Source organism: Dunckerocampus dactyliophorus, chromosome 5 (assembly GCF_027744805.1).
Source record: "Dunckerocampus dactyliophorus isolate RoL2022-P2 chromosome 5, RoL_Ddac_1.1, whole genome shotgun sequence".
NCBI lineage: Eukaryota > Metazoa > Chordata > Actinopteri > Syngnathiformes > Syngnathidae > Dunckerocampus > Dunckerocampus dactyliophorus.
The window spans coordinates 27,955,670-27,982,755 of record NC_072823.1 but is presented as its reverse complement, the minus strand read 5'-3'; the positions used below and the strand labels follow the sequence as shown (position 1 = coordinate 27,982,755).

General features: G+C 41.5%; 2 protein-coding genes across 2 annotated transcripts in view; both read left to right on the top strand.

Annotated features, from left to right (window-relative positions):
• The window catches only part of si:dkey-82f1.1 (DENN domain-containing protein 2A), a 51,302-nt gene extending 46,233 nt beyond the window's left edge, over nt 1–5,069 (top strand). The window contains exons 18-20 of the mRNA XM_054777025.1: nt 1,272–1,562; nt 4,438–4,524; nt 4,597–5,069. Coding sequence (XP_054633000.1) covers nt 1,272–1,562; nt 4,438–4,524; nt 4,597–4,628 — 410 coding nt within the window. The 3' untranslated portion in view covers nt 4,629–5,069. The remainder of the gene's footprint in view (nt 1–1,271; nt 1,563–4,437; nt 4,525–4,596) is intronic.
• Nucleotides 5,070–14,542: 9,473 nt separating this feature from the next.
• The window catches only part of LOC129181132 (transcriptional enhancer factor TEF-3-like), a 55,767-nt gene continuing 43,223 nt past the window's right edge, over nt 14,543–27,086 (top strand). Inside the window, exons 1-2 of the mRNA XM_054775859.1 lie at nt 14,543–14,572; nt 20,212–20,572. Of these exons, the coding sequence (XP_054631834.1) occupies nt 14,543–14,572; nt 20,212–20,572 (391 nt within the window). The remainder of the gene's footprint in view (nt 14,573–20,211; nt 20,573–27,086) is intronic.

Here is a 27,086-nt window from a genome sequence, read left to right as displayed (position 1 = left end):
CACATCTTCTTCCGCTGTGGAACACATGTAAACAAGATGGCCGCGGTGCTCCGGCGCTCGCATCTTCACGTCGCTGTTGAAATCATCCACTGCTGATGGGGATGTCAACTTCATGTCAGAAAATTCCAAACATCCCTCTAAAAACAGCAGAGCGCTCCTGTCTTGACATATAGATGATCTTGGACTAGCATTTGTGCACTGGGTCTTAAGAGAGAGCAGAGTGCTTTTGTCACGTACCTGTAGAGGATCTTTGACATGTGTTTGTTTTTTCCGCCAGGCCCTGAAAAACAGCAGAGTGCCGCTGTCATATAGAGGATCTTTGACAAGCATTTTGTTGTAGGGCCTCAATAACAGTGGATTACTCCTTTCATATAGAAGATCTTTGATTTGTGTTGTTCAAGTCATCCCTTAAAAACAGCACTGCGCTCCTGTCATATAGAGGATCTTTGATTCCTGTTGTTCCAGTAAGTCCTTAAGAAGAGCAAAGTGCTCCTGCCTTGACAAGTAGATGATCTTTGACTAGCAGGAGTGCGGTGAGTCTTCACCGAGAGCAGAGTGCTTTTGTCATGTACCCGTAGAGGATCTTTGACTTGTGTGTGTGTGTGTGTTTTTTGTTGTTGCTCAAAACCCTTAAAAACAGCAGAGCTCTCCTGTCATATAGAGGATCTTTGACTAGCATTTTGTAGTAGGCCCTGTAACAAAGCACAGGACTCCTGTCATATAGGAGATCTTTGATTTGTGTTGTTCTAGCCGGCCCTAAAAAACAGCAGAGCGCTTCTGTCATGTAGAGGATCTTTGACTTGTATTTTTGCAGCAGGTCCTCAAAAACAGCAGAATTTGCTCATTGTTGTCCTAGTAGGTCCTTAAAAACACCAGAGTACACCTGTGTTGACATACAGATGATCATCGAATAGCATTTGCACAGTGGTTTTTCATAGAAAGTAAAGTGCTTCTGTGAAGAACCTGAGAAGATCTTTGACAAGTGTTTTTGGAGTAGGTCCTCAAAAACAGCAGAGTACTCCTGCCATATAGAAGATCTCTGATTAGTGTCATTCCAGGTTGGATCTTTGATTGGCTTTTTTACAGTAAGTCCTTAAAAGCAGCAGTGCTCCTATCATGGAGAAGATCTTTGACATGCTTTTTGTAGTATATTCTCAAAAACAGCAGAGCACTCATGTCACATAGAGGATCTTTGGCCAGCGTTTATGCAGCCGACCCTAAAAAACATCAGAGATGATCAACCATTTCTTTTCCCCACCATCTCCTCCCAGACTCCAGCTCCCTCAGCGCCGTGGTGTCCGAGGCTTTTGTGCGCTTCTTTGTGGAAATGGTCGGCCATTACTCGCTCTTCATGGGCGGAGCTGAGCGGGAGGACGAGTCGTCGTCCCTCTCATCTCCCACCTCGCCCTCCTCGCCCTCGTCCTCCTCCTCCTTCCAACGGGAGGCCTTTCGCAAGGCGGTGACCTCCAAGAGTTTGAGGAGGTTCCTGGAGGTGTTCATGGAGACGCAAATGTTTACAGGCTTCATCCAGGAGAGGGAGCTGCGCAGACAAGGCCTCAGAGGTACTGACATATGAAGAAGACTTCTGATTGTTCCACATTTTTTCTGTGAGGAAGATGAGGTTATCTTTTCGCAATGCAAGCGTATTGGACCAGCACCGACCAGCAGAGGGCGCAATTCTTTTACTATTTGTGTACTATTCAATACTTTTACTATTTATACTTTTGTATTTTTTTTACATTATTATAAAAAATAGATTTTTCATATTTTTATACTATTGTATTTTACAACTATATTTATTTGTATAATATATTATATTTTATACATTATGTTATTATTATTATTATTATTATTTAATTATTCCCTATTAATTTGCTACTTAGACAGGCTGCTGTGGAAATCAAAAGAGAAAGTAAACTGAGAAAATGAAAAAACAATTTTCTGGTGGAATGGTTCCTGAGGTTGAAAAATTTAGCTTTGTTAGCTCATTAGTTTTGGTGTGCTTTTTTTAATACAACCCCTGGCAAAAATGATGGAATCACCAGTCTCGGAGGATGTTCATTCAGTTGTTTAATTTTGTAGAAAAAAAGCAGATCACAGACATGACACAAAACTAAAGTCATTTCAAATGGCAACTTTCTGGCTTTAAGAAACACTAAAAGAAATCAAGAAAAAAAGATGTGGTAGTCAGTAACAGTTACTTTTTTAGACCAATCAGAGGGAAAAAATTATGGAATCACTCAATTCTGAGGAAAAAATTATGGAATCATGAAAAAAACAACAACAAAAGAATACTTGAACACACCACTAGTACTTTGTTGCACCACCTCTGGCTTTTATAATAGCTGGCAGTCTCAGAGGCATGGACTTAATGAGTGACAAACAGTACTCTTCATCAATCTGGCTCCAACTTTCTCTGATTGCTTTTGCCAGATCAGCTTTGCAGGTTGGACCATTTTCTTCAACTTCCACCACAGATTTTCAATTGGATTGAGATCCGGACTATTTGCAGGCCATGACATTGACCTTATGTGTCTTTCTTCAAGGAATGTTTTCACAGTTTTTGCTCTATGGCAAGATGCATTATCATCCCCAAACGCCCTTTCAATTGATGGGATAAGAAAAGTGTCCAAAATGTCAACGTAAACGTGTGCATTTATTGAAGATGTAATGACAGCCATCTCCCCAGTGCCTTTACCTGACATGCAGCCCCATATCATCAATGACTGTGGAAATGTACATGTTTTCTTCAGGCAGTCGTCTTCATAAATCTCATTGGAACGGCACCAAACAAAAGTTCCAGCATCATCACCTTGCCCAATGCAGATTCGCAATTCATCACTGAATATGACTTTCATCCAGTCATCCACAGTCCACGATTGCTTTTCCTTAGCCCATTGTAACCTTGTTTTTTTCTGTTTAGGTGTTAATGATGGCTTTCGTTTAGCTTTCCTGTATGTAAATCCCATTTCCTTTAGGCGGTTTCTTACAGTTCGGTCACAGACGTTGACTCCAGTTTCCTCCCATTTGTTCCTCATTTGTTTTGCTGTGCATTTTCTGTTTTCAAGACATATTGCTTTAAGTTTTCTGTCTTGACGCTTTGATGTCTTCCTTGGTCTACCAGTATGCTTGCCTTTAACAACCTTCCCATGTTGTTTGTACTTGGTCCAGATTTTAGACACAGCTGACTGTGAACAACCAACATCTTTTGCAACACTGCGTGATGATTTACCTTCTTTAAGAAGTTTGATAATCCTCTCCTTTGTTTCAATTGACATCTCTTGTGTTGGAGCCATGATTCATGTCAGTCTACTTGGTGCAACAGCTCTCCAAGGTGTGATCACTCCTGTTTAACTGCAGACTAACCAGCAGATCTAATCTGATGCAGATATTAGTTTTGGGAATGGAAATTTACAGGGTGATTCCATAATTTTTTCCTCAGAATTGAGTGATTCCATAATTTTTTCCCTCTGATTGGTCTAAAAAAGTAACTGTTACTGACTACCACATCTTTTTTTCTTGATTTCTTTTAGTGTTTCTTAAAGCCAGAAAGTTGCCATTTGAAATGACTTTAGTTTTGTGTCATGTCTGTGATCTGCTTTTTTTCTACAAATTTAAACAACTGAATGAACATCCTCCGAGACTGGTGATTCCATAATTTTTGCCAGGGGTTGTATTTGGTATGCAGTTGGCTGGGCTTACTTTATTTTGTTACGGTTCGCATGTGCTCGATTGGAGAAAGGTTTTGCTCTGAACCTCAGGTGGAAAACTAACATCCGCTCTTCTCGGCGCAAGCTTCATGGAATTCTGCCCTCTAAAACTCGTGTAGAATTCATATAAAGAAATAATGGCAGGCACATTGCTGACTAGTGTGGAGTGAGGTTCCCTAAATTGACAAAATTTGCGCATCGATACTACATCCCCACAATTTTGGTACGCGCATTGTTTGCAACAAAAAGGATGGACTTATTTTATTCTGTTACAATTAGCCTGTGCATGTGCATGGGAAGAGGGTTAGCGCTAAGCCTCATATGGAAGTGGAAGGCTGTATAATAGCTTAGTCGATGACACTTGATGCCCTTAAAATTGGATAAAAACGAATACCAACACAGACAGGTGAAATGGAGTGAGGTTCCGTTAGCTGGTCAAAGTTAGCATTAATACCTCTGCATCCCTGCTTCTTTGGTATGCGAATATTTGTTTAAACAGAATTAGAAGAACAAACCTTATTATGTTAGCTTGTGCATTTGATTGTGAAGCCTCACAGACTGCAATGAGGTTCCCAAATTGGCAAAGTTAGCACGCCAATGCTTCGCCAGCCCTGCACTTTTTGGAATGCTCAGATTTCTCACTATCATTTCATTTGTTAATGTGTGCATTTCTTTGTGAAGATGTGTAGCTCTGAGCCTCAGGTGGAATAAAATCGATCTATTCCAGGTCTGTTTGAGGTGAGAGCGCAGGAGTATCTAGACTCGCTCCCTGGCAGCGAACAGCGAGGGGTCAACAAGTTTTTGAAAGGCTTAGGTGAGACTTTGGATCAGCAGCAGAACCTTTGTTTTAAACATTGTACTAAGATGTTTTCTTTGTTTTTTCAAGGAAACAAGATGAAATTCCTTTCTAAGAAGTGATGCTTTTCTGGAGGTACTGGAGGGATCCTTCCAGTAGTTTTTTAAAGGGCATCTTCCAGCTTCAGAGTGCGGACCTCCCGTTTGGAATGAGGTGTAAATACTTCAGCAACTTTGTTCTCACATTCCCAGACTTCAAAACTACAGAAGAAAAAACTCATTCTTAAGCATTCCAAGTATTTCCTATAGAAGTTTTGACACTTAGTACAACTTCTTCGTCAACAGGAGGCTTTAAGTTAATTTATATTCTTTTTTTAGACACATAATCTCCTTTTTCAGCGCAAAGAGAAACCTCCTGTAGTTTGTTCATAGGCTTTATTTAACAACCTTTGCTTGTTTGTGAACGCACCACTGTTGTTAAATCCATGAACTTGTGTGATGAGCACCAAATCAAAGAAGAATGTCCTGTGTGGTAGTAGGTTTCAGTAAAATCAATAAAGTGATTGGAATCATCTTCCTGTTGGTGGTTTCCGTACATTCCCTCTGCTCCGTGTGAGGGATTATAATCCTGCGTGGCAACAGCCGGAGAGAAGATTAATGATGTCATTTAAATCTCCTGCACATCCTCCTGATCTCAGGGTAGTATTTAATAAATTATTAAATACTATAGAAGTAAATCAACACTGTATTTTAAAATGCATCTAAATTTACAACCAAAAAACTAGGGTACGAAAAGCTGTCTCGTGCAGATACAGCCATTGCATGGTGTAATTCATAACGTCACCACTAGGAGGAGCGGTGGCTCTAAGCAGTATTTTGCAGCGCTAGCTCTGCAAATCATGTTCAAATGTTAAACTTTCAGGAGTTTCCAGTAGATATTTGGGGGTAACATTTTTTTCCATCCATCCATCCATTTTCTATACCGCTTCTTCCTCATTAGGGTCGCGGGGGCATGCTGGACCCTATCCCAGCTGACTAAGAAAAAATGTCTCATGAATGTAATTATTCATTACATAAAAATGTTTAAAAAATATATAAAGAGACAATTAAGGCTGGCTGTAGAAAAACAGTAGACAAGAAGGGCTAAAAAAATGAGTAAATGAAGGAAAAAAACGAAGTACGTTGATGTACTCGTGCATTAACATGTAACATCTGTAAAAATATAAAGTGATTTGGAAGTGGTAGCTTTCTACTAATCCTCTTCACATTTCACACTCCCCAGCAGATATTTGGGGGAAATTGAGTAAAAAACGAATCGGAACGTCCCTTTAAACGTTTCAAAACATACACGTTTTAAACTTTCAACAGTTTCAAATAGATATCTGGGAGAAAACAGTTAAAAAGAAATGCAGTCACAAGCATTCTGTGCCAAATGTGTAATATGAAAATTAAAATGATGAAATTGTAGGCATATTTTTGACCGGCATTCACACATCAAGCGCTAAGTTGGTGTGAATGCACATTTACATTACCGAAAACAAATAATAAATAAATAATTTACATTTAAATAAACGTTCTGAATAGTTTTTCCCGCAATAAACGTACCCCCCCCCTTCCCTTCCCTACCCCTCCGTGATGACGTAGTGATCGGTCATTTGTGCCTCCCCTTGCTGCCCTTCCCTCCTGCCTCGTCTTTTCTGAGCTTTTTTCCCCTCGTTGCTTCATGTCATACCACGGCTAATTCCACACATTCCTCCTCTCGCTTCAAACGAAGAGTAGCTCCGCGTCAAAAAGTAAATTCAACAAAAATAAAACAAAGCCAAGACGAAAAGAGAAGGAAGCCAACTGTTGCTCCACCTGCGACTCCCACCAGGTAAGATTCTCCGATTCGTTGGGACACGCGTATCTTCACCCTGGGTACATTTACTCGAATGTGATGGGAAGACACTTTTTGAACTCAGTTTTCCACTCAGAGGGATTCCCACTCACATTCGGGGAGAGCATTCCTCAAATATTCCACATTTTCAAGCCAGAATGCCAACATTTTTACCCTCCAAAAGTCTGACTTCTTGTGATTCATCTGGACTTTTTTTAGGACTTCACGTCATTGTTTTACGGTTAAAATATTAACCAAAAAGACTATTGATTTGATTTGTTTTTTTGTTTGCTGCAGACAAAAAGCCATTGCTCTTTTAAGGGAAAAGAAACGATCATTTCTTTGCTTAAATCGATGTAGAAACGCCTCGTTTTGTCAACTTTATTACAAGTGGAAATAATTCTTGTGAATTGCTGTTGGTGCTCGTTAACTAATCAATAAAGTTGTGTGAAAATAACAATGGCGTCCAAGATGGCGTCCTCAAATTTGTATACAAGCTTACCAATAACAAATTATTTCATCAATATTTACATTTTGTGACGGATAACATGGTTAGTTTGAAGGCTATGGAAAAGAGAAAAACAATTAAAGCAAATGCTTGACTCTCAGTCTTAGTTTAATAACCATACGAAAGCTGTTATTGACAGATTGTATTAGATTTTGTGTGATATGCCATCCGACCATCCATCTATCTTCAATGCCACTAGGGTCGCGAGTATGCTGGAGTCTACCCCAGCTGACTTCGGGCCAGAGGCGGGGTACACTGGTCGCCAGTCAATCGCAATAGCGTGAAATGTCTATCTAAAATATCATGATAAAAAAAAAGAATTCCAACACTTTCACTCTCAAATATTTGTCTTCCTGTCAGAAGGAGCTTTTTTCATTCTTTTTTTTTTTTTTACGCTTTCCAAGGGAATCACGTCATTGTTTTACAGTCAAATATTAGCTGAGCAAACTAATTAGCTTGAGTTTACTTGTTTATTGTGGACTAAAAGACGTCCCGTAAGGTTAAAGTGCTCATTAAGAGGAGGTAGAAACGCCTCAAAACCACATTTACTTTATTACACGTGGAAATAAGTTTGTAATTGATGTGTTCGTGTGATCGATAAAGTTGACTAAAAAGGACGGTGGCGTCAAAGATGGTGTACTCACATTTTCACACAAGACTACAAATAAAACTACATAATTTTATGAAAACGTCTTAATACATAACATCTTAACACGTAACATAACAATGTAAAAATAAAAACAATACATTAGTTCAATAATAATCTAAATCATGTTATTAACTGTATGATTTAGTGTGATATCATATCTAAAATATCATAATGATTAGAATATTCCTCAAATATTTCACATTTTCAAGGCAACATTCCAACATCCTGTGATTCCAACTGTAGCTTTTTTTTTTTTTCTTTCTCAAGGAATCACATCATTGTTTTATGGTCAAATATTAGCCGAGCAAACTAATTAGGGTGAGTTTATTTGTTTTTTGTAGACTCCACAGAATTCCCAGGATTGCCAATCCACGAATGATGCAGTTGATGAAAACACCTGCAACTGTCTCAATAACTGCTTTACTTTAATGGATGCAGAAATGCCTCAAAACTGCATTTTCTTCAGTATCAAAATATTATAATAATTATGGGTATTAAGTATTTAGGGCCATTTGGCTATTTGTAATTTTGTAAACTTTCTTAAGTAAAAAAAAAAAAAAAAAAAAAAGAATCAAAGGTGACAAATGTTGTATTATTAGTCGGTGAGACAAATTAAAACATTAATTGGCATTAATTAAAGTCATATTTAGGGCGTTCTTTTTTGTTGCATTAATCTAAAAATGTATGCGAGTTGGCTTTTCTATAAAAATCCGTTTTTATGCGTTGGGCTTCTTGTGCTTGAGGTGTTGGGAACGGGACACAATGGTGAGTCACACCCTGAAGCGGACATTGACTGACTGTCATTGTGCTTGGGCTTGTTTAGCATAAGCCGATAGGCTTGCACTGTACTTGGGAGGGCAAGGTGAGTAGCGGATCTTTGTTTGGGCATCTCAGTGTGGAGTTTCATGTTCTCCCTGTGTGCGCGTGGGTTTTCTCTGGGTACTCCTGCTTCCTCCCACATTCCAAAGACATGCATGTTATGTTAATTGTAGACTCCTAAATTAACCATGGTTTTGAATGTGAGTGTGAATGCTAGTTTATATATACAGTATATGAGTCCTGTGACTGGCCGGGATAGGCTCCAGCTCACTAGGACCCTAATTAAGGACAAGCACTATCGAAAATGGATGCGTGGGTGTTTTTTTAGAATGTAAAGGAGCAGCGGGCTGACAATGACCCCTGGGCTGCACTTTGGACATTTCTGCCGTAGACAATATCAAGAAATGACACCATTAAAAAGTTGCGATTGTCTTGTGAATAACTGGAATAAATGTTGTGAAGTGTTCTGTGTTGCAGCCTTAGTCCCTGACCCCTTAGTATTTAACATACTGGAGTCTGGCTACTATTTATATAGTTATGTGTGTCTATTAAACATGACACCGCTTTATGATTAAAAGCTGTGGACAAGGTGACTCTGAGTTGCCTCTTTTGTGTTCATCCAAATTGCAACCTTAAACTATTACAATATAGTGTACAGTAGATCTTTTTGCGGGTTACGTTGGGAGCCTACTAGCGAATGACGAAAATCTGTGAGTAATCGAGACGTCTGTAAAAGTGTCTGTTTTTGCTCACTCCTCCTGGGCCGCACGGTCACAGTCTGGAGATCTGGAAGACCTGGGTTCGATTCTCCGCCGGGCATTTTCTGTGTGGAGTTTGCATGTTCTCCCCCGTACGTGCGTGGGTTTTCTCCGGGTACTTCGACTTTAAATGTGAGTGTGAATGTTTGTTTGTCTATATGTGCCCTGTGATTGGCTGGCGACCAGTCCAGGGTGTACCCCGCCTCTCGTCCGAAGTCAGAAGGGATAGGCTCCAGCATACCCCCGCGACCCTATTGAGGAGAAGCGGCATAGAAAATGGATGGATGGCTCGCTCCTCCCCTCCAAACACTCCCGCTAGCTTGACGTTGACTGTCTCCTCCGATGCCGGATCGACAGCACTAAAAGTGACCATTGGAATTCCTAGGTTAGATCAGATTCAGTTTACGAGGGACGGAAGCCATCTAGCTAAATGCAAAAAATATTGAATAGGCTTATTAAATGCTTTTAAAGTATAAAGTATAAAGCATTTAAAGTATAAAATGTCTAGGAATTCATGATGAACACCTTGAATTGGAGTCAAGCACAACGCACAATTACAGTATGGTGCGTTCAAGGACCGCCAAACAAAGTGTGGAATCTCGAGTGAAGCAAAAAGGGGATGGGTTTTTTCTAACAGTGGTGCATTTTACCCGCGTTAGCACGCATTAATAAATTAGCCACTTTCGGTGAATGACATGTTTCTTGCACGGGAAAAAAACGAAATATTTTCCGAGATAAAAAAACCACAGTTAACCAAAAATCCGCTGTGGTGAAGAAGTTTTACATTTTATACAAGGAAAGGACAACGGCCCTTAAAGCAGAAGACGCACCACTTGCGCTGTCAACGTTGTTTGCCCTGAACGTTGCAGTTGGTACAGCTGCTGCAGCTGAAAGGCCGAGTGTGAGAGATTATTGTTCATCGGCGTTCAAGCTCGCTGTGTGTGTGTGTGTGTGCGTGTGTGCGTTGGTGTCCCACAGGGCAGCTGACAGGAGGGCAGGAGTGCTGCTATGGGGCAACAGGTGTAATGGCGCAGGGCGGTGAAAAGCACAGCTGTCAGGGCCTCACTTTGCAACTCTCTGGGGAATTTGGATGTTTGTCTTTTTGCTGTATGAATGATACTGTAAATGTACGCGCTCGGCTTTGTTTGTGCACACGTGTGTGTGTGTGTGTGTGTGTGTGTGTGTGCGCAAGGATACATGTCTTCTCCACAGAGCCGCTGTGCTCATCCCACATAGCGAGCATTCCTCCTCCGCTCGCATGAGAATGAAGAATAATGCCTCACATATGAGCCTTGGACAACAAAGACTTTGTGGACCCCCAACACCCCCCCACCCCTCCCTTCATTGGAGTGTGTGTCTTTAGGAGGGGTGTTTGACTCCATTTTCTGGCTGATACAACTAATTGAATATTTATTCTTATAAACTTGACAAAAAAGCCCAAGAAGCAGTGTTTTTCTTCTCACCAATATTTCCCATCAGCATTGTTCCTAACAATTGCCAAGCATTTTGTTCCTCAAAGAATAGCCGAGAGCCTTTATTTACTCAACTGCAGAAAGTACCAGGTATTTGTTTGAAGGAGGCGTCTATTTGAGAAGAAGCCTTTGTTTGTGCACATGTTGACTGGTTGACGGCGAAATTGTCACGTTGTAGCGTGAATGCAGCCTGTTCAGCTTTGCACTTGCTGCACGGCCGTAAGACCGTGCGTTTTAAAATGCATTATCTGTCCAATTCTCATGGCTTGGTTTCGAGCTGCAACAATTCATCGATGAATCAATGATTTAATTGATTATGCAATTGATCGACAACAATTTGGACTGCATGATGATTTAAAAATGTCAGTATCCTGTGATTTCAGTGTCTGATGCGAGTATTTTTTTATTTCCTCAGTCATCCATGAAAGCAGACGTACTGTCTTTGTGTTTTAGACAAACAAGATATTCACACACATCAGCTTTGACTTTGGAAAACAGTGATGGACATTTTTGTCTCCATAGGTTGCATACCAAAACACTAACTGTGGTTGATTTGGTCCGTCTGATCGATTACTCGATTAAAAGAAACAACAAGCTTCAGATGAATCAACTAAGAAAATAATCGATATGCTTACAACAGACATAAAGACTGTACTGCAGGTAACTACACTCCTGATCAAAATCTTAAGACCAGTTGAAAAATTGCTAGAATTTGCATTTTGCACATTTGGATCTTAATGAGGTTTTTTAGGTAGAGCTACAATATGCAAAAACAAGAAGGGGGAGTGCGACAAAAAGCATTTTGAAAAAGTAATTTATTGAAAACAACAATTAAACTGAAATAGGCTGTTTATCAGCGGATCAAAAGTTTAAGACCACAGGCTATTAAAGCCAAAATCAGCTCAAAATGTTCATTTTCTGTCAGGCATTCACACTGTCATGCCCTCCTGATGGCTAAAGCTAAGAAGCTTTCTCTTTTTGAACGTGGAGCTGCATAAGCAAGGCCTCTCGCAGCGTGCCATGGCTGCTGAGGTTGGGTGCAGTAATTCAGTCATTCTACATTTTGTGAAAGATCCTGAGCATTATGGATCAAAAAAGTCAAGTGGTAGACCCAAAAAATTCACACCTGCTCTGAGCCGGAGGATCCGATTGGCTGTCCATCAAGACACAGGGCGTCTTCCACCCACATTAAGGCCCTTACTGGTGCCGACTGCAGCACAATAACCATCAGACGGCATTTGCGGGAAAAGGGTTTAAAAAACAAAAAACGAATTCTGAGACCTCGTCTCCTTCAATGCCACAAAAGTGCCCGTTTAGACTTTGCCAGGGAGCATCAAACATGGGACATTGAGAGGTGGATAAAAGTTTATTCTCTGATGAGAAAAAATGTAACCTTGCGGTCCAGATGGCTTCCAACGTTACTGGCATGACAAGGAGATCCCACCTGAGATGTTTTCTACCCGGCACGGTGGAGGGGGGTCCATCATGATCTCGGGTGTTTTTCCATTCAGTGGAACACTGGAGCTTCAGGTGGTGCAGGGTCGTCAAACGGATGCAGATGTTGCAGCCGGCATCCCTCATGACTGAGGGCCCTCGTCTGTGTGGTAACAGCTGGGTTCTTCAACAGGACAACGCTGCAGTTCACAATGCTGGCTTGACCAAGGACTTTTTCAGGGAGAATAACATCACTCTTTTGGACCATCCTGCATGTCCCCTCATTTAAAGCCCATAGAGAATTGTTTTTTTTGTCGTTTTCACCATTACGCATACCCTTTTCATGGCTGCTTGGCAGGCGGGCGTGTGATTGTAGTCTAAAGTAATAGTGAGTAATCTCTTGTAGGTGTGTGAGGCTCTCGGAGAGCTGTGGCGGAGGGGGGGTGCGTCCCAGTCAACATGCGCTGTCAGCAAAAAAAACCCCCATCAAACAACAAAACATCCCCGCAGTTCTCGCCGCCTCTCACTGCGACTTTCCATCGTATGTTAGCCTGATCCCATACTGTTGCCTTATGTGCTTTTACATTCCCCGCATGATTAGTGTGCACCAGTGGAGCACGTACACATTCCTCCCTGTTCACCTGAAACACAAAACCACCTGCTTTTCATATCAATGTTGCACGCAGGTCTTTCTAAGATACATAGATAGTTTGAAGAAAATTGCATGTGATATAGCATACCACATGTTGCTTACTCACCAAAACCCAAACAAAGATGGCAACAAAAGATGATAATTGTCTGGGGGAAAAAAAGAAAAGAAAAACGTACCACTATTTGGGTTTATAGATTATATTCCACTGATCCAGGCCAGGTTATCCAGGTTACACCAGGGGACAGCACTTATCTATAATAAGTGTACCTTTTTGAATGATCATTTTAAGGTTTTTAATATACAGTACCGATCAACATGAGACTGGATGATATGCTTGCTTTATGCTTGCTTTATTTTTGTTTATTAAACATTCTGTTTTTTTACACAAAAATGGACCTCATTGTATAAAAAACAAACACAATGTACAACAAGTAGACATTGGTTAGGTGAACTGTCCATCACTCAACTATCGTTCTCTTCAAGCAAATCATCTCATAAAATATAATTGTGACTAACGAAGAAAGGTTTGCAAAAACACCCACCCACCCACAGTGTAAGTGTTGGAAATATTCGAAAAATAAATATTGACGTCTTACAAAAAATAAAGTGCTCAAGAACGGTCAGTAGTTTACAGAACGAGGACTGCGCCCATATGCTGTCGTGCAGTCAGCTTATACTTTAGCTCGCAATTCAGAGAAAAAAATCAGCCAGAGATGGCATGTGTCTAAAAAAACGCCCCAAAAAAACACTTGTTAGTTGGGACACTCATATGTCAAGGTATCACTGTATAAATGACAATAAAAAAATACTTGCAGTGCTCCACCACATTCAGTTTCTCCAAGTCCAGCAAGTGGCATTTGAGACTCGACGTACTCTGGTGACAGTAGATGCAAATAACTCTGGTCTTGTCGAGACAGCCAACTGCCAGGGCTTTGAAGCTAAACGTAAGCTTCAAAATACCCCTTTTCTTTGCGCATTTCTGCTCAGTATTTGTTCCCGCTTGTGGCCCAACATCAACTGCAACGCTGCTGTGTTTTCCTCAAACTACGGTGTGGGCCGAGGGTCAAACACGACGTGCGCACGTTAATCGCGCGTCAAAAAAATGTGGCGTTAAAGGGAATTTCAATTAACTTGTTATCATGTTAACTTTGACAGCCCTATATTTAATGTAATGTAATTTCTTTTTTATTGTATTGGTTTGATTTAATTTTTTGTTAAATGGTCTTTTACTTGTATAGAGCTTTTCCACCTCCAAAGCACTCGAAGCGCTTTGACACTGCTAGCACATTTACCTACTGACGACGCAGGTAGCAACAGGGGGTTCAGTATCTTGACCAAGGAAACTTCGTCCATCGATCGTGATCACGGGAGGATCGAATGTGCAACCTTCAGTTTGGGAGACGATCACTCTACCACCTGAGCCATGCCGCTCCCTTTTTGTCTTGTAGTTTATATTGAGTAAAGTTTATTTTATTTTTTTCCCCACGGGTCAAAAATGATATAGGTGGGTCTCCACACAGTCACGATTCAGCATTCACGGCCCCTCAAATTTGAAGGAAAAAAATGTGTATTTTTATTCTTGTTCTTGGTAAAAAGGCAGGTTTTTCCGCAGAAAACACATCTCGTGCACCATAAGTCGGTAAAAATGAACAAATCAGGTGTAATACAGTTAAAATGTACAGCATACATGTGCCGCTGTTGGAAAGCCGACATGTTTATGTTGTTATGCTTCATTGCCAAGCGTTGACATTTCGCACTTTGTATGGCGGTCCTTGAACACACCATAGTTGTGTGCTAAGTCGTTACTGGAAATCAAACAGGCAAGCAGTGTGGATTATGTAGACGTGCCTTCTCTAGCCTGCTAGCCTAATGACTGCTAGCCAGGCTAAAGACTACACCGTGAGTCCGATTGCATCTGTTCATTCAGATTACCTATACAGTACTTGTACATTTTATACTTTTAAATGCCTTTAATACAATACGTGTGTGAGTAAAAATAAAGACAATAAAATTGAGAAATAATTAATAAGAAAAAAACATTAAGAATTAATTGGAAAAAAAATGCACTTATCACATATTTCAGAGGAAACATTCATTAAAAAATGTTTTTGTTCTTTTATTTTCTAAATGTTAAATTTGAAAAAGTGGCTTTAAGGTGACGACGCATGTGTGCCTGAAGCCATCATGCAGATGATTTTCATGATCTTTAACTTTAACTAATGTTGCTGCCCCGACTTTGTTTGTGTTGAAGGGTGGTTGTGGTGGTTGAGGGCTTTGTACCCCCCTGATTGCACAGCACCAGCTGGGGGGATTATCCTGTTGAGCGGATCCAGGCAAGAGGGGCCTCGTCGGGGTTGGATGTGCGATGTGGTATGGCGTTGTGTGTTTACGTTTGACTTGAAGGGGGCAGCGCACTAACGACTCGTTATCGTAACAAGACTCACGGTGACCTGTAGTGACCCGTAATGCGGAGCTGCCTCCAGCTTGAAAATGTTTGTAATGTAGGTCATATTCGTGTGAAGGTTTATTTGAGATGGTTTTATGTTACAGGATTACTACAAAAGAAAGGATCATACAGTTGGACCTCTGTTTTTGTTATTAATTCCAAACGTACAAAAACGGATTTTTACCACACCAAATAATGTAAATCCAATTAAGAAAAGATTCAACGTACCAAAGGTTAAAGATTTTTGTTTTGTGTAATACAGTACGATAACTGAGGAACAATTTCGGCAAAAAATTTCCTCAAAAGACGAATCGCACAAAAACCAACCAAGGTTTGATTAGATTTAGTTTAAAAGTTGTCAAGTCATTTTGATTTTTAGAATTCACAACAGAAGTTCTTCAAAGGCACTTTTACACATGGAGAAGAAAACCAACAAGCACTTTAGCGACGGAGGCGAGGATAAACTCCCTCATTGGAAGAAACCTCAAACAGAAGTGACATTTGGGGACAAATAAATTGGTGTTGGCATTGAGGTGTAAAGGTACGCCATAACCATGGCTTGGTACGTGTCTTGGTTTTAAGGTAGTGGTTCGGTTCAGTTAGGCAACTAAATGCAAAACATAAAACTGCCTAGCTTTTGTGTAAACGGCTTTAACGATTTTTGAAAATGAACCATAAAACTGCAAACTACTCAATGTGTACTGTGTGGGAACTTTGTACGAATTCAATTTAGAATTTATTTAGCCAGACATGATGGCAAGAAGGAACTCTTTTGTTGGAGGCCTGAAATTTCCGATTCCCCTGTTTTCTGAAATGCAACGTTCAGTTAAATTAATTAATCGACCAGTCATGTTTGACCCTCGATGGCGTAATGATGACGTAACCACAAGTAGTTGTTGACAAGTAGAGTTGAGTAGTAGTAGAGTTGTTGGCAAGTTAGCAGCTCCCTTTTCTATTTATTAGCGCTGTAGCGTGCAACATGGGCTAAACTTCGTATTGCGATATATATTGCCGCCTCTAACGCTATACTATATATCACGATATATTCTTCGGCATGTAAATTTGAATAGAATTTTAAGTGGTCGTACACGGTTTTTGTACGCGTGCATTTGCAATGTAGTTAGTCTGTGTAGTTGTATTATTACTGATGCTAATTTGCTGTTCATAGCTGTTCATAGCTGGTCTTACTGAGCTTGAATGGAAGCTAGCGGGGTTAGCTTAGTTTAGCAGAGCATGCTAGTGTAGCATGTGGTACTCGGGCTGTATGTGTATTTACACGGTGTTGTTTTACCGCGTGTTAATGCAAACGAACGTTTTACGATGCCCATTGTGAGTGAAATAAGGACGAGAGGCACGTTTTTTCTTGCACCCAGCTCGTCTTAACCGTCAACAGACATTCTCAACACACAGAGCACACTTCCTGCTTTCAGAATAAGAGGGCTGTTCGCCACAAACTGTCGAATTGTGTAAACAAAATAAGGGTGTCAGAAAAAATATCTTGCATTAATAATGCAATTGGAATTGCATTGGTGACTACGCCTTCCTTTGTTTGTTGAGGATTTGCACACATTGTCTGACATGAAATGTTAGCCAAGCTACATCTCATACGGAAATACTGGGCAAAATTGGCCAATAATGTATTGCATCAATAAATGTAAGGATTTTTTTAATGGACATTTTATTTACTTTCACAAAGGAGTCAACGGAATTTGTGCTGGCACCATTACATTGACGACACCTTGCAGCCTGTTGCATCTTATAGCAGATTGGGCAATAGAATTAAAATCGCTATCGTAGGCCCAATTTTTTGCGTTTCTATCATATATTGTTTATCACGCGCAGCCCTACCGTACGCCAAACCTTCTTCCTGTTTACATTGTTACGCCAATGAGAGAAGAATGTGATCTGTATTGCGATGCACTTTGGTGCACTTGGATTTTGTACCTGGTGTACTTTTTGGTCCACTTGTGGAGGCTGAGTTCAATTGATTTTAAAAGGACTAATGTGATCCTGGCATGCACTGCTGTATATTTTTGTGTGTGTGTATGGAAAAGTTGTGGAACACACTTGACTCACTCACGGGACTACTTTTACCCCTTCCCCAGGAAAACCAATTGGATTCGAAACCCCTATTCTTCCTTCCTTCACAGGCATTATGAGTGACGCCCCCCGCCCCTGCCTGTCCTTTTCTTGCCCTAAATGGACATGCTGCAGGCAGGAAAAGTACGCACCAACAAAGCTCGGATTGTACCGAGCAAGCACTTCCGTCTCGGCTCACTTCCATTTTGCTCGTCCGCCGACTGACAGGAAGAGGTGTCGCCAATGTCGGGCTCATTCTTAAATAAGATGGTGTCGAGGGCAAACAGGATGTCAGTCTGTCCCTCATGCTTGTGCATCTGGCTGATGTCATTCAGGAATTCCAAGCTATTCATTATAAATGTGCTTTACTGATAAAAATGACAAAAAAGCCCTGATATCCTGCTATGGTCCTCTTGGCGTGTATGTGTGTCTGGATAGTGATCCCTCTCTAATGTGGCTCCTCATCTATTGACTTTGGACCCCTCCAGCGCCCCCCAGTCACCCTCCAGACTGCTCTCATCTTCACGCTAAGATCCGCCTTTATTTGTTTTCCCGCCTGAGCTAACCTAATCCATGTCGCTTTGAGAAGCTGTGGGTTAGTAGAGGCTTTTATGACACATTAGAAGACACTATATGTTCTAGTATGTATTTTTTATGTAATACAGAGCAGTACTTTTTGTGCCTATAAACCCCATGTCACATAATCCTTATTACTTATCGTTCCCATTGATACTTCCTAGTTTGTCATGCAATAATTACGCCAATTTTTTGCTTGAGCCTCATGAACTCCGCCAAGCAAAAGTAAGTAGCCACACAAATATGCAACATGACGAGGAACCAGAAGTGGTTGCGCCTGCCAAATACAAATAGACAAATATAGAAAATCTAATGAATAAATGTAATGAAATACATATCATAAATACATTTAAATAGGCCTATAATATAAATAAAATGTATATTTATTTTTTTTTTATGATGACTGAAGTGTAACATGATTGGAAATAACTGAAACAAACTAAATCAAATAAAATGCATACAATGTAATGATAATATAAATCCATTTGAATTATTTATGATGACCACTGAGGTGTAAATTCCATCCATCTGTCTTCTCTGCTGCTTATACTCGCTAGGGTTGCGGAGGTATGCCGGAGATACACCCTGGACTGGTCGCCAGTCAACTGAGGTGTAAATTGATGGACATTAATTAATTTTAATTCGTTAATTAAAAGGTACAAACTATCCGTCCATCTTCTACCGCTTATCCGAGATTGGGTCGCGGGGGCAGCAGCCTAAACAGGGAGGCCCAGACTTCCCTCCCCCCGGCCACTTTGTCCAGCTCCTCCCAGCAGATACCCAGGCGTTCCCAGGCCATTTGGGAGAAATTGTCTTTCCAATGTGTCCTGGGTCTTCCCCGAGGCCTTCTACTGGTCGGATTTGCCCTGAACACCTCCCCAGGGAGGCGTCTGGGAGGCATCCTGACCAGATGCCCAAGTCAGCTCATCTGGCGAGGAGTAGCGGTTCTACTCAGAGTCTCTCCCACATGACAGTGCTTCTCATCTTATCTCTAAGGGCCCAGCCACCCTATGGAGAAAACTCATTTCGGCCACTTGTACCTGCGATCTTGTCCTTTCGGTCACTATGCAAAGCTCATGACCATAGGTGAGTCCAGGAACGTATCGAAAGGTAAATTGAGAGCTTTGCCTTTCGGCTCAGCTCTTCCTTCAACACAACGGAGCGATGTAGAGTCTGCATCACTGCAGATGCGGCACCAATTCGCCTGTCGATCTCGCGTTCCATCCTTCCCTCACTCGTGACCCCGTGATACCTAAACTCCTCCACTTGGGATATGATCTTATCCCCGACTCGGAGATCCATGGACTCCGACTTGGAGGTGCTGATTCTCATCCCGGCCGCTTCACACTCGGCTGCGAGCCGATCCAGTGAGAGTTGAAGGTCACAGCTCGATGAAGCCAGTAGGACCACATCATCTGCAAAAAGCAGAGACCCAATCCTGCAGCCACGAAACCGGAACCCCTCAACGCCCTGGCTGCGCCTAGAAATATGCCCATTTTTACTGTATTTTAGGAACAAAAAGATAAATGATTAAAAAGATAAGTTACAGGACACAATTACATATACATTTGTATGTATTACCAGTTTCAAATAAACTAATAATCTAATTCAAGCTAAAAGAAAGCACATGTCTGAAAGTCTATTTGCCAAACACTAGTATCTTTTAATAGTAACACAACATTTGAATCACACTTTAAACGTGTTATTATGAGCTACGGATTTATGTTATTTTAGCTGAATTCACGTTTTGAGTGTAGATGTATTTTCTGGGATTTTCAAGCATACTTAAATGCATGAAATTGTACTTTTGCAGTGAGAGTTAGGTTAGTGAGTGATAAGAATATCCACTTATTCTTTAGACCACACACACCTGCATAATTAAACATTATTGTGATTTTTGGAGTATCCATGAATGCATCTCGCGGCCGTCTCATGACAATGAGGAAGTGTCCTTCCGAGGAGGACTAGAGACGTGTTTTGTGAACTTTTGTGAATACATACAGTATATGGTGTTGGAATTGCACTGCTGTTGATGTGTTCAAGGTCAGAATCAAGTTCTAAAAGAGTGTCAGAATTTGTGTGAATGTGTGGGGACCCTGCACTATGCCTCCGTCTGCCGTCATAACAAAGCGGTGTGGCTTGACAGCGTGCGCATGTGTAAAATAGGCTAAAAATGTACCGCTATTATTGTGATATTTTTGACAGCCCTAATAAAAATAGATTAAAAAAATAATAATAATAAAATAAAATAAAAAGATAAATACTGTTTTATTTCAGTTATTTGTGAGATAGTTAAGCAAATATAGAGTATAAAATAAAAAAAACGCGTAATTTCCGTTCAGTGTTATGACTAAACAATTTCTCCTCCAGAAAAGTCGGAATTATTCTTGCAGATAATGTTGAGTATTCATTTATTATTAATTTCTTGTGTTTGCAGGGGTCCTCCGCCAATATCCTCACACTGGTGGATTCCCGCCAAGCAGGGCCACCACCACCACCACCTCCAGACTCCTACCCTCATTTCCCCTTAAACACTTTAGCCCCCCTAAGCATCTACCCCACCATCCTTGCTCTGTGGTCTCCTTCCCGTCTTCCCACCACGTCTACGGAGTGGGTGCCGGCTCCCTCCCCCAGGGGTGGGAGCGAGGAGCTGGGGGACGCGCTCGACAAACCCTTGGAGAACGATGCAGAGGGCGTGTGGAGCCCCGACATCGAGCAGAGCTTTCAGGAGGCCTTGGCCATCTACCCGCCCTGTGGCCGCAGGAAAATCATCCTCTCTGATGAGGGCAAGATGTACGGTACGCCCCACCGACCCACCTCTATCTCACTTTTATTTATATGATTCTTCATTGATCATAATAGATAAATATGCACTTCCACTTAACTCTAGTCATACTTGATCAGGCGTTTTCGTTCATGCACACGCACCCACACACACACACACACACACGCACACACACTGTCGCCTTCTGTTTCCTGCACAGCTGTCACTTCCACTCGGTCCCACAACGCAATGCTACGAGTCGGCCAAAGCATTACCGACAGATGCTCGGTTTTTCCACGCAGAATTCCATTTGTCTATCAAAATGGAGGCTTGTAAAGTCTGAAGATGATAAATCCTAAGGCTGAATGACAAAAACAACTTTGCTTGGAAAGTTAATGTAATGCATGCACGATTGCTTTTGTTGTAATTTCACCCGTCTGGTGAACCTCACTCCATCCACTTAATTGTGTTGCATATTCACAATTTTTCTTTCATGTGATTTTTTTTTTCTGTATCATTTCTCTTTCGCTTCTCGACAAAAAATGAACACACGCTGCGGATGCACGTCTGTTGTCACCTTACCTTCTGGGCAACATTAAGGCACAGCGCTTCTCTGCTTCGGTCCGGCACAGCACCCTGTTGACGCTACCAGGCCGGCAAATTTTCATTTCCGCTTTGATCAGTTCTGCAACGCGGTGCTTCCAATTGACTTTGTTGGGAGATCTAGTGACTTTTCAGACCCCGTTAGAGAGACAAAGCTAGCAACTGTAAAGTTCAAAAGTGTCGCTTGTATTGAGCCTGATGACAGTATGCCATGCCTTTGTTGCGGCTGAAAATGTCCTGGAAAAGAATTTCAGGGAAAGAGCGGCAACCCTGACATGGCGGCACTGTTATTAAACCTCCTAGGTCAGACTGACTTGAAAGTTCTCATGCTGTAGAGGTTATTCCTTATGTTTATCCTTTCTTCCTGGTTCTTCTGACCGTGTAACTATCGGAGAACTAGTCAATGATTGCACACTTTTGAGCAGTTTTCAATTTGTATTAAAAAGTAAGCATAATATCTATGGATACAGCACTGGACTCATGCAACAGTGAGGAAGATCGAAGAATGGAAATACAGAGTCTATAGTTGATGCGCCCCTCTAGAAAGTGAACGTTAAACTTGTGTGAGTGAGAACAATGCATCCTCTTCGCCCGGTGTTTTTTGTCACATGCGAGTGTTGTGCAACTCTGATTGTGCTGTGCGTGCTGTGTGTGTGTGTGTGTGTGTGTCATGGAGGGTGAGTGTGTGTGTGTGTGTGTGTGTGTGTGTATTGTGAAGGCCTCTATGGGAAGCTATTAGTCTGACCATGCACTGAGCTGAAGACTGAAGTAAAATTTGACCAAGATTGTTTTTGATCAGATTTTCCATGACCGTATAACAGTGGCAATTAAGACCTATTATGGTCTAAAGGTGTTTGGTATAAAGTGGTGATTTTCAAATAAATGCCAGGCAAAATAATTACACTCTACGAGTAAGAAAACTCTGAGCAGGTGTTGCAAAGGTAAGCTGCTGGTGCTCCTCCGCGGTAGCTCGCTGAAAGAGGTTAACGAATGGCTTTGGAACCAGTGTGTCCTCCGGTGTTTATGGTGGACAGAAGTATTGGCGCAATGAGACGAGCTCTGTCATTGCGTTGTGTTGTCACCGTGCCAAAGCGCTAGCTCCTTTTAACTGTTAGGCACCTTTTGCGGTCATGACTGTCCTCTGATTGATACCTACACCCCCCTCCCACTGAAAAAAGCCACATATGATCACGCTGAGGGGGAGTCAGGTGGCTCATTCTGTGTCATGTGAATGAGGGTTTGTACGGGTAAAGGTGGGTGAGGAAAAAAATACAACAAAAAAGTGCCCCTTCCTCCCTGGGGGCGGGCACCGGGGAGCGCACTGGCCTGCCAGGAATGGCATGTGCACTTGGGAGCCCGGGGGTTCAAGGCAGCTCAGCTGTAACCCTAAACCAGAATAGACGTTTACCCTTTGAGCGCCTCGAGGGGGGGTGGACAAATAAACACCAAGGTGGACAGTGGTGTCTTGCATGGATTCGGGGCCGCCACAGCAGAACTCTGTCACACCTGTCCTGTGGAGTGCATGAGTGCTATTTCAGGGCTTTTTACCTCGTCCTCACCCCCTCTGCTTGAAAATCATTCCGAACCAGTCTCGGTTTGCCGCCAGAAGGGTTCTTCAAAACACGTACATCCTCTAGGGACCACGACTTCCTCATACACTGATTAACAACTTGACAACTTTGTCTTATATTGTTATTGACTGTATATATTGTACTACATTATATTTTAATGATGCTCTAAAAGTAATGTGTGTCCCAAACATGAGAAGAATCAATCATGTCACTTGCTTGCTCCGCTTTTGAGAGAAGAGGCACTCAAACGCTCAAATTGTGGCTTTTCCTCCTTCCTCTTGGACATGACACCGGCTCTAACCCACCTCTTGATAGATGAGATCACCGCTTCATGGAGGACGGCTTTGTAAAACAAAAATAAAAAAGGTGGGTGGGTGGTGGAGAAGAAAGCAGGCTTCGCTGCACATCTTAAAATGAAGCCTGGAGCTCTGCCATCTATTTGTTGTGGAAGATGAGTTTATTCATGTAGTTTCTCTTCTACAAATAGGCCAATCTAGCATGTAATGTTAGCACTTAAGCTCACATAGCTATGCTAGTGTTGTTAATGTTTGTGTCCTCGTGTCCCACTCCTTAACTGTGATAAGTGAATTTCTGCAAAGTACGATTCCTTATGAATAGAATATTTTCATATTAAAGCATACAAAACCTATTTACAACCTTCTAAATAATTTTCTTAAACATTATTAGAACCCTCTGGACTTGAAATAACACCCCTCTAGTCACCTTTACACTTCTGTTACCTCACTGTTAGCAAGACTACCTGTACTATGCGGGTGAGCAACACAAGCTCCCTTTTTCTCGTGCCTGTGATGTTAATGGCCTGTCGTAACTTACCCTGAGCTCACCTGTAAACAAAAACTTCACTTTCCGAGGAAGACATTTTGCGTGCTAATTGTAACAAATGCTCCCCATCGAGGACACAAAAAAACCTTATCAGCTACCTGAAACGCCAAAAGGTTTGCCAGAGACCTCTATGGCATCATACCGGATGCTCGGCGCATGTGCCCGAATACAGTGCACCTTGCTGGGCCAAGCCAGATGGCTCCTCCTACTCTATACTTCTGTTCTCCTGACCTCCGTAGTGGTACACAGGCTGCTCAGAGCATGCACTTTGCTGGGCCACAGCAGGTGACTCCCTCCACTCCATACTCTACTTCAACAGATAGTAGTGCTGTGGTAGTAGTAATGTCGTAATATATCAACAATCAATGTAGTTTGATTTGTCCAACTTCTTCTCACCTCCAAGTGTGCACAAACTACAGTTAAATCTAAACTTAAAAAAGGAGATGTAAAAAAAGTGATCAGTTATTAGTACCATACCGGTCTTGAGAAGCGCAAAGTTATTGGTATCGGTTTGAGGGAAAAAATGTTGTGCATCTCTAATCACAATGTCTTTGAATGCATTTTCTGAATGCCTTATATCTGTATTTTAGTTAATTTGGCCATTTTTATGCTTGAAAGTGCTTTATTTAGGCAAAAACTGTATCAAATTTGCTTAAATAAGTATATATATAGTATATATATTTTTTATAATAGGCCTTATTCAACCAGAAAACAGCCGTGATTTATTAATTAATATATTTTTGAAAAAGAGTGAAGCTGCGAAATTTTGAAGCACGAAGTCACGAGGGATTACTGTATATACGTGGCCGTAGCATAATCCTGTTAATGAGTGTCCAGCTGCCTCAACTCTGGTTGGTCTGTCCATTGTATCACCACAACCACCCCCCCTCACGCCCCAACCCAACCCTAAGGTCACCAGTAGCCAGCAACTCAAGCCACTGGTCCCGCCTTCCCGATCAATGCAAAGCCACTTAGCAGGTCCTCGGTGTTGATCACGCTGTCAAAGCGCCCATGGCTTGTTGTCATTTAGGTGGCCAAACCAAACATGGACGAAGTTACGGTTTACAGTAATTCTTCCCAAAAGGTAACTTCTAGGATGTCCTTGAACAAGCTAAATACGGAGCCACAGACAAAACAACATACATAACAAGGTGTCTGTTGGCTGAATGCGACATACTTGGAATTTTAGGTTGAATTCTGCACCGTGGAATGAATACCATTCTTTGGCACACAATATGACATTGAGTCTCCCAGCAGAGACACCGGAGGAATGTGCGCCTTCTACCCATTCCTTCATTGAATGGAATGTTTTCTCCTCATATTCCGCTTGTATTTGCCACATTTCTTCGGGCCCCTTGAGCTCATTAGTCAGCAGGCCCATTAGCCGGCTTATTCGGGGCGGTGTCAAGGATATTGCGGCGAGTATGCGTGCCCGTGGTAATTTGACATGCGTCTGCCAAGGAAGACATTTCCTGCCATGTGTGGCTCTCGGCGAGTCTGACCTTAGGCCTCGTGCTGGAATTATGGGGAAAAAACTTGTAGTTGGGGTGTAACAGTACATGTTTGACCGCAAAACTCCGGCTAGAGTGGATATTTTCAAAAACTCAAGACTTTGTGTGTGTGAAAGGGCAAAAGAGAAATGGGTGACATTATGGCATGTTTTTAAACCTTTTTTTAACAACAGAGCATGAAGTTATTGACCTACAAGTGTTCTTTTCATTTTGTGTGCGTGTGCATCATAACGGATAATGAAAAACACTCATGATGTTTACTGGGCTTCATATAAGTGTGCTGTGATTTTAAAGATAACATACATGTCGTTGTGCGTCTATCTTGTATAGCATAGCGTCAAAGGGAGTTGCAGTTGGACTTGTAAATCACACTTCAAGTCAGGTGTTTGTTGTTAGCGCTTAGTAATTTATTGTTGTTGTGCGCTAACTAGGGATGGGTTTTCATAGGCAGACCAAATTCCGTTGGTTCTACCAGGCACCAAGTGACGTAAAATCAAAAGGTGACATGTTTCGGTTCTTAAGCGCCAGTCTGTGCTAATGACGGCGCTGCTGCTAACGACATTCAATTCACAAGAGAAGAAGACGAATCTCGGGGGAGGGAGCAACGTTTACACCAATAAGGAGACAAATTAAAAAGTTACAGAAGATGAAATGAATCATTTGTTTAAAGTACAGTAGACGCCCCTACAACGTAAATAATCCGTTCCGAGAACCTTTATTTTATAGGGTTTTTATGTTATACAAAGCATAAAATACATGTAAATAGCCTAATCCGTTCCAAGATCTTCCCAAACTCACCCCTTGGCCCTTCAAAATATTCAAAGCCCATCAAATATGGTGGGAAAATATAAGAAAACGTTAGCATAAACATAGTACAGTAACATTCCAATATTAAATAAGGTAATAAATAAGATTACTGTAAATGAATAAAACTGAAAAAGAAAAACAATCTTACCGTTCACGAGATGTCTTGATCAGGAGCGCAAGTGGAAGCAGAAGGAGGAGGAGGACTAGCCCAAGTCGATACGCGACTCAAAGAGTCTAAGAGTCAGCTGGTCTCACAGACAAACACACGCACTACACGATAATGCTGTGTGCAAAATTTTAATTTGTAATTTAACTTAATTGTTAGTTTCAGGGGGACTACGAAGAGGAAAGGAAGTTGAAGGGACAATCAGCCAATGAGATGAGAGCGTAGGCGGTGCCCTGATAATCAGCCAATGAGATGAGAGTGGAGGCGGTGCCCCGATAATCAGACAATGAGAGCGTGAAGCGTCAGAATTTCTGGATCATTTCCTGCTTGGTTTCTATCGACAACTTTTCCCTTTTTTTCTTACCACTTACATGTAGTTTAAGGCCCATGATTACGGTCATTTCAACACAAAGAAAAGTAAAAACATTAAGAGATTTTAATGCGTGCAAACTAATTTAAGGGCGACTACGATGAGGAAGAGAGGTTGAAGGGAGCAGCATGTCTCACACAAACACACGGACGCGCTGGATAAGTCAGCCAATGAGATGAGAGCGTAGGCGGTGCCATGATAATCAGCCAATGAGATGAGAATGGAGGCGGTGCCCCAATAATCAGCCAATGAGAGTGTGAAGCGTCAGAAGGTGTCACCAAGCGCTAAACAAATCTAATTTCTGAACTTGCACCGACTTGACGCTTTACGTTATATGGAATTTCTTCTGTAATACGATGCAAAAACTTTACATAAATTCTTTATGTTCAGTGGAATTTATGTAATAGGAGGTTTACGTTATGTGAGGTACGACTGTATATGGATACAATAAAACCTACCTGTGAGGAAACTTAATATGTGACACGACTGACGCATCCCTGTGTGTAGAAACATATCAAACCGTGGCGGCGCCGTATTTTAACACCTAAACGTAATTTTTGTATTCACAAATGAATGAAAATAGGCTGAAAATCATACGTGTGTACTCCTTTTGTCAGTGATAAGTATACAACAACAATAACGGGTCAGTAGATTGCATACAACGTATGTGAGAAAGA